Source organism: Coregonus clupeaformis, chromosome 27 (assembly GCF_020615455.1).
Source record: "Coregonus clupeaformis isolate EN_2021a chromosome 27, ASM2061545v1, whole genome shotgun sequence".
Classification (NCBI taxonomy): domain Eukaryota; kingdom Metazoa; phylum Chordata; class Actinopteri; order Salmoniformes; family Salmonidae; genus Coregonus; species Coregonus clupeaformis.
This window is the reverse complement of record NC_059218.1, coordinates 7,927,417-7,935,748: the sequence shown is the minus strand read 5'-3', so window position 1 is coordinate 7,935,748 and position 8,332 is coordinate 7,927,417. Positions and strand designations below refer to the sequence as shown.

The 8,332-nt window shown below is 43.9% G+C and overlaps 1 protein-coding gene across 1 annotated transcript; it reads right to left on the bottom strand.

Moving 5' to 3' along the window:
- Nucleotides 1–5,313: 5,313 nt before the first annotated feature.
- On the bottom strand, nucleotides 5,314–8,106 carry LOC121541107 (prostaglandin E synthase-like). The gene is made up of 3 exons (XM_041850089.2): nucleotides 7,872–8,106; nucleotides 7,624–7,706; nucleotides 5,314–6,111 (listed from the first exon to the last, which is right to left on the bottom strand). Exons 1-3 carry the CDS (start codon nucleotides 8,001–8,003, stop codon nucleotides 5,859–5,861), a joined length of 468 nt encoding a protein of 155 aa, XP_041706023.1. The 5' UTR covers nucleotides 8,004–8,106; the 3' UTR covers nucleotides 5,314–5,858.
- Nucleotides 8,107–8,332: the final 226 nt, after the last annotated feature.

The window sequence follows — 8,332 nt, the reverse complement described above, 5'->3', positions numbered from 1 at the left end:
TATGATTATGGATCTGTCAGCAGTCATAGCTCCTATATAGGTCCAGGACCGGACCAGGAAAAATGATGGACCCTAGTGAGTCAAGTCCTGTGATCAGGACACATTTCTGAACCCATCCGTAGCCCATCGACCTGGCGCCGACGAGGATGGCGGCCTCGAAACTAGCTCTTTGCGGTATATTGTTTTTTTAATGTATAATTTTTTACATTATTAGCTCAGAAAGTGTTTTGTATAATTACATGCAGCCGGGAAAAACTATTGGATATCAGAGCGGCGGTAACTCACCAGCATTACAACCAGGAATACGACTTTCCCGAAGCAGATCCTTTGTTTGCTCTCCTCAGGGCAATTGAACTGATTCCAGCGGCTGACCCAAAACATTGCCGGCGGAGGAGAGGCACTCGGACGGCTTGCTGGTTCGACTTAGGAGGCGCGCACACCACCCACCACTTCCAAGTATACTACTCGCTAAAGTTCAGTCTCTGGTTAACAAGCTTGATGAGCTCCGGGCAAGGATTTCTTTCCAGAGAGACATCAAGGCCTGTAACATACTTTGTTCCACAGAAACATGGCTCTCTGGGGATATTCTATTTAAATAGGTCCAGCCAAATGGGTTCTCAGTTCATCGCGCAGACAGGAATAAATATCTCTCCGGGAAGCAGAAGGGCGGAGGTGTGCGTTTCATGATTAATGACTCATGAATGTAATGTAATTGTAGTAACATACAGGAACTCAAGTCTTTCTGTTCACCCGACCTAGAATACCTCACAATCAAATGCAGACCGTATTATCTCCCAAGAGAATCTTCTTTGGTTATAGTCACGGCCGTGTATATCCCCCCTCAAGCCGATACCATGATGGCCCTCAAAGAACTTCACTGGACTTTATGCAAACTGGAAACCACATATCCTGAGGCTGCATTTATTGTAGCCGGGGATTTTAACAAAGCAAATTTGAGGACTAGGCTGCCGAAGTTCTATCAACATATCGACTGTTGTACTCACGCTGCTAAGATCCTTGACCATTGCTATTCAAACTTCTGGGATGGTTATAATGCCCTCCCCAACCCTCCTTTCGGCAAATCTGACCACGACTCCATTTTGCTCCTCCCTTCCTATAGGCAGAAACTCAAACAGGAAGTACCCGTGCTAAGGACTATTCAACGCTGGTCTGACCAATCGGAATCCACACTGCAAGATTGTTTTGATTACGTGGACTGGGATATGTTCTGGGTAGCTTGCGAAAATTATTTAGACAAATACACTGAAACAGTGACTGAGTTTATCAGGAAGTGTATAGGTGATGTTGTGCCAACTGTGACTATTAAAACCTACCCTAACCAGAAACCGTGGATAGATGGCAACATTCGCGCAAAACTGAAAGCGCGAACCACAGCACTTAACCATGGCAAAGTGACTGGGAATATGGCAAAATAAAAACAGTGTAGCTACTCACTCCGCAAGGCAAATAAACTGGCAAAACATCAGTATAGAGACAAAGTGGAGTCACAATTCAACGGCCCAGAAACGAGATGTATGTGGCAGGGTCTACAGACAATCACGGACTACAAAAGGAAAACCAGCCACATCGCCGACACCGACGTCTCGCTTCCAGACAAGTTAAACACCTTCTTCGCCCGCTTTGAGGATAACACAGTGTCACCGACGAGGCCCACTACCAAGGACTGTGGCCTCTCCTTCTCCGTGGGTGACATGAGTAAGACATTTAAGCATGTTAACTCCCGCAAGGCTGCCGGCCCAGACGGCATCCCTAGCCACGTCCTCAGAGCATGCGCAGACCAGCTGGCTGGTGTGTTTATGGACATATTCAATCTCTCCCTTTCCCAGTCTGCTGTTCCCACATGCTTCAAGATGGCCACCATTGTTCCTGTACCCAAGAAAGCAAAGGTAACTGAACTAAATGACTATCGCCCCGTAGCACTCACCTCTGTCATCATGAAGTGCTTTGAGAGACTAGTCAAGGATCATATCACCTCTAACCTTACCTGTCACCCTAGACCCACTTCAATTTGCTTACCGCCCCAATAGATCCACAGACGATGTAATCGCCATCACAATGCACACTGTCCTATCCCATCTGGACAAGAGGAATACCTATGGAAGAATGCTGTTCATTGACTATAGCTCAGCATTCAACAGCATAGTACCCTTCAAGCTCATCATTAAGCTCGAGGCCCTGGGTCTGAACCCCGCCCTGTGCAACTGGGTCCTGGACTTCCTGACGGGCCGCCCCCAGGTGGTGAAGGTAGGAAACAACATCTCCACTTCGCTGATCCCCCACAAGGTTGCGTGCTCAGCCCCCTCATGTACTCCCTGTTCACCCATGACTGCGAGGCCAAGCACGCCTCCAACTCAATCAACAAGTTTGCAGACGACACAACAGTAGTAGGCTTGATTGCCAACAATGACGAGACCGCCTACAGGGAGGAGGTGAGGGCTCTGGGAGTGTGGTGCCAGGAAAATAACCTCTCACTCAACGTCAACAAAACAAAGGAGATGATCGTGGACTTCAGGAAACAGCAGAGGGTGCACCCCCCTATCCACATCGACGGGACCACAGTGGAGAAGGTGGAAAGCTTCAAGTTCCTTAGCGTACACATCACTGACAAACTGAAATGGTCCACCCACGCAGACAGTGTGGTGAAGAAGGCGCAACAGAGCCTCTTCAACCTCAGGAGGCTGAATAAATTTGGCTTGGCACCTAAAACCCTCACAAACATTTACAGATGCACAATTGAGAGCATCCTGTCGGGCTGTATCACCGCCTGGTACGGCAACTGCACCGCCCGCAACCACAGGGCTCTCCAGAGGGTGGTGCGGTCTGCTGAACGCATTACCGGGGGCAAACTACCCGCCCTCCAAGACACATACAGCACCCGATGTCACAGGAAGGCCAAAAAGATAATCAAGGACATCAACCACCCAAGCCACTGCCTGTTCACCCCGCTAACATCCAGAAGGTGAGGTCAGTATAGGTGCATCAAAGCAGGGACAGAGAGAATGAAAAACAGCTTCTATCTCAAGGCCATCAGACTGTTAAATATCCATAACTAGGACATTAGAGGCTGCTGCTGCCTATTAAAATCACTGGCCACTTTAAGAAATGGAACACTAGTCACTTTAATAATGTTTATATATCTTGCACTACTCATCTCATATGTATATACTGTATTCTATTCTATAATATTCTACTGTATCTTAGTCCATGCCGCTCTGTCATTGCTTGTCCATATATGTACAGTTGAAGTCGGAAGTTTACATACACTTAGGTTGAAGTCATTAAAACTTCACAAAAACGTTTTTCAACCACTCCACAAATTTCTTGTTAACAAACTTTGGTAAGTCGGTTAGGACATCTACTTTGTGAATGACACAAGTAATATTTCCAACAATTGTTTACAGACAGATTATTTCACTTATAATTCACTGTATCACAATTCCAGTGGGTCAGAAGTTGACTATGCCTTTAAACAGCTTGGAAAATTCAGGAAAATTATGTCATGGCTTTAGAAGCTTCTGATAGGCTAATTGACATCATTTGAGTCAATTGGAGGTGTACCTGTGGATGTATTTCAAGGCCAACCTTCAAACTCAGTGCCTCTTTGCTTGACATCATGGGAAAATCTAAAGAAATTAGCCAAGAAAAAAATTTGTAGACATTCACAAGTCTGATTCATCCTTGGGAGCAATTTCCAAACGCCTGAAGGTACCACGTTCATCTGTACAAACAATAGTACGCAAGTATAAACACCATGTGACAACGCAGCCGTCATACCGCTCAGGAAGGAGACGAGTTCTGTCTCCTAGCAAAGGACCTTGTGAAGATGCTGGAGGAAACAGGTACAAACGTATCTATATCCACAGTAAAACTAGTCCTATATCGACATAACCTGAAAGGCCGCTCAGCAAGGAAGAAGCCACTGCTCCAAAACCGCCATAAAAAACCCGACTACGGTTTGCAACTGCACATGGGGACAAAGATCGTACTTTTTGGAGAAATGTCCTCTGGTCTGACGAAACAAAAATATAACTGTTTGGCCATAATGACCATCGTTATGTTTGGAGGAAAAAGTGGGTCGCTTGCAAGCCGAAGAACACCATCCCAACCGTGAAGCACGGGGGTGGCAGCATCATGTTGTGGGGGTGCTTTGCTGCAGGAGGGACTGGTGCACTTCACAAAATAGATGGCATCATGAGGAAGGAAAATTATGTGGACATATTGAAGCAACATCTCAAGACATCAGTCAGGAAGTTAAAGCTGGGTCGCAAATGGGTCCTCCAAATGGACAATGACCCCAAGCATACTTCCAAAGTTGTATCAAAATGGCTTAAGGACAACAAAGTCAAGGTATTGGAATGGCATCACAAAGCCCTGACCTCAATCCTATAGAAAATTTTTGAGCAGAACTGAAAAAGCGTGTGCGAGCAAGGAGGCCTACAAACCTGACTCAGATACACCAGCGCTGTCAGGATGAATGGGCCAAAATTCACCCTACTTATTGTGGGAAGCTTGTGGAAGGCTACCCAAAACGTTTGACCCAAGTTAAACAATTTAAAGGCAATACCACCAAATACTAATTGAGTGTATGTAAACTTCTGACCCACTGGGAATGTGATGAAAGAAATAAAAGCTGAAATAAATCATTCTCTCTACTATTATTCTGACATTTCACATTCTTAAAATAAAGTGGTGATCCTAACTGATCTAAGACAGGGAATTTATACTAGGATTAAATGTCAGGAATTGTGAAAAACTGAGTTTAAATGTATTTGGCTATGGTGTATGTAAACTTCCGACTTCAACTGTATATATTCTTAAATTACATTCCTTACTAGATTTGTGTGTATTGGGTATATGTTGTGAAATTGTTAGATATTACTTGTTAGATATTACTGCAATGTCAGATCTAGAAGCACAAGCATTTCGCTACACCCGCAATTACATCTGCTAAACATGTGTATGTGACAAATACAATTTGATTTGATTTGATCGACAGGAGTGGTAGACCTGACACAACTCTATATCCATCATGTGATAGCATAGTGGCCAATGAATTGTAAACAAATACAGTGACCACCACACCGGAAATATTCCTTAGAATATGGTATTCAACCGTTTTCTTCTGTTTTAATTGAAAAATTGTATTATTATAAACTGCTCTTCAGTTCAATCTCTAAAAAACTGGATCAAACTGGTTTGAGCAAATAGGTCACTATATCCCAGACTTTCCTACAAAAATACCACTTGTTGAATGACAAGAAATACAGAATGAAAAAGACAAAAACAAGCAACAACCTTCACTTGTGTATAAAACATGTCAATACAATTAATTGATTACAAAGTTACATGTTAATTGAAAGGTTAACCTTTTTCTTCAGAGAGTAGTGTCCCCATAACCTTCAGAGGGAGTCAATTGACTTCAACATTCTGTAGCATATAGATAGCCTGGTGGTTAAGAGCATTGGGCCAGTAACTGAAAGGTCGCTGGTTCAAATCCCCAAGCCAACTAGGTGAAAAATCTGACTATGTGCCCTTGAGCAAGGCTCCTGCAAGTTGCTCTGGATAATAGCATCTGCTAAGTGACTACGATGTGAAAGAATACAGTACTACATGAAGATGTACTAGCTAGAGCACAACACTGACTTCATTTCTGAGTGTACACTTTATAGAGTATCGCTGAGAGGCACAAACTGCTGTTGTAGCATTGCAGTCTGATGACGACACAGTCTTTAGGATTTCCCTCATATGAAAAGCATCCATCCCTCTTACGAGCAGTATCCTCTACCGCTCTTATCAGGCCCTAATCATCCACTGAGATAGGTCACAGATTGACGCGGTCACCGATAGAGCCAGAACACGCATGCGAGGATCTGAACGGCCATGGAGATGCAGGGAACCTGGGTGATGACGTAGGCCAGGGAGCGCGTGGGTGCCCGCAGGACACACAGGTAGGCCACTGTATGGAGCACGCGGAACAGGAAGAAGACCAGGAAGTGAGCGTGGGCCACAACCAGCGACGGGCCAATCAGGGAGTAGACGGCCCCCAGGAACAGGAAGGGGAATATATTCTCCATGTCGTTACGGTGAGCCCTGAAACACACGAAAGAGAATATTAGATTATATGTTTTAGATGTATATTTTTAGATATTCATTGATTGGGTATATTCATATTCATTATCACGGAGGTATGGGTTTTTAAGCGAATAACTAAGCGGTTTGCACTCAACAAGTAGCCTAGAATTACTTGGATACACACAACCGCTCTCCATGCTAACACATCTGTTTTGAATCAGAAGTTCATTCCTGGAACTTACGGTATACGGTCGTCTGACTCAGCCGTCTGGCACTGACCCAAACAGTGAAAACACTTCCGCTATGATTACTCAACATCACACACACTGACACACAAACAAATTTTTTCCATTAGCCAACATTAGGGAGGGATTTAGACTACAGGTTGAGCGTAGAAACCCTCCATTACAAGAGTCTGGGAGTATAGCTGCTTATCCAGGTTTCTTACTAAAAGTGAATCACTTCCTCTCCTCTGACTGACACACACTTTTACCCAAGAGGAACATTCTTCTCAGGTATTCCAGTCTCTGTCTCTAAATGGACCTATAGAATGTCTCTATTTAAGCATGGGCTTTACCGTCAGCTAGCTGAGTCAGTTGTAAAACACAGACCATGGATTTCAAATCACCCTCAAGAGCCAAAACAGACTCAATACTACGCATTTTCTTCAGAAGCCATTCAGGCATTCCAATGAAATCAGATTTGCTCAGAAAAAGGAAGGGAAGGAAGAGGAAGGTTGTATGTAATCTCAGAGAATTGCAGTGTGTTGTTCATCTTACTTTGTTTAATTTAAGTACCACTCCAACCAATCAACATCAATATATGGAAAAGGACACAGGACCTCCCATGGTGTTGACTAATCAGAATCCACACTTGACCTTTAACTGTTTGATTATTTTGGCAGAGCTGGACAAGCATATACCCCTCCGGAATCTGTTAAGTGTACAGACTGAAACCACCATTAAATGGCTTCCTCTGGCTACAAAGCCACTCCTGTACTAATATTATCGTAGGAGGCCTGCCCTGATAAGAATTCAACTTCACTCCCCACGCATTCTACCCTATGCCATATGACTACTGGTTATCATTAGTTAATGCAGTGAATCTTAATTGGACATAAATGATACCAGTCATGAAGCATTCCATTTTATTGTGCATCAATGTATGAATGCCTGCTCAGCTCAACATATTTCCTGACTCTGGTCAGAGAGGGCCCCATGTGAAGGAGAAAAGTTTTCAGTGTTAGAAAAACATGTTTTTTCTGCTGTCATGGATCATTTCCAGACAAGTTAAAACAACACAGACACCGAGGCTGGAGAACAAACGCCCATGAAATTTAAACAAAAGTGCCACAAATGATCTCTAAAGATTTCAACCAGATCCAGATAAAATTCTCCATTCACGTTTGAGAAAAATACAAACTATTACTGTTCAATTTTAGACCACTGTTAAAATGTAATCATATTGCTACCATCAATGTCAATAGGCAAGGCTACATTAGAATCAGATAACAGTAATCATTCCTCTCACCTTCGGCACCGCTCTACATCCGGATCCTCTCTGAAGTGCTGGACGCCACCGTGTCTCTGCGCATCCTCTGGGTTCGCGAAAGCCTTCACATGAGAGAGAAAAAGAGAGAGAGAGAGAGAGAGAGAATGAATACCCTGATCAATGTTTATACAGTGCAGTACTTGACTAGGAACTAAGATGTTCAAACCATACATCAAATACTGAATTAGCCTAATAAACTGTCAGCTAGGACGCACAGAGTCTCTCACCTTTTTGCGCAGCCTTACTTGTCCAGTGATGATTGCTATGATGTACATCTTGATTACCAGGAGAACACTATAGAATACAAAACAGGAAAAAACCTTGTTCTCCAACATGATTATTTGGTATGATCTTCCCATTCCCAAATTAGTACTGCTGTTGATGTGTGCCTAACGGGAAATTGTGTGTGAGTGGGCTGGATCCCCGGTCTAAACACTTTCACTGACGCACATTTAGGAGGGGCTTCTCTCTCTCTCTCTCTCTCTCTCTCTCTCTCTCTCTCTCTCTCTCTCTCTCTCTCTCTCTCTCTCTCTCTCTCTCTCTCTCTCTCTCTCTCTCTCTCTCTCTCTCTCTCTCTCTCTCTCTCTCTCTCTCTCTCTCTCTCTCTCTCTCTCTCTCTCTCTCTCTCTCTCTCTCTCTCTCTCTCTCTCTCTCTCTCTCTCTCTCCTCTCTCTCTCTCTCTCTCTCT

Coding starts and splice junctions, on each gene's coding strand:
- LOC121541107 (XM_041850089.2), bottom strand. CDS start 8,003: ATGGGAAGATCATACCAAATAATCATGTTGGAGAACAAGGTTTTTTCC. Junction 7,707..7,871: donor AAGTAAGGCTGCGCAAAAAG/GTGAGAGACTCT, acceptor TCTCATGTGAAG/GCTTTCGCGAACCCAGAGGA. Junction 6,112..7,623: donor GATGTAGAGCGGTGCCGAAG/GTGAGAGGAATG, acceptor CGTGTGTTTCAG/GGCTCACCGTAACGACATGG.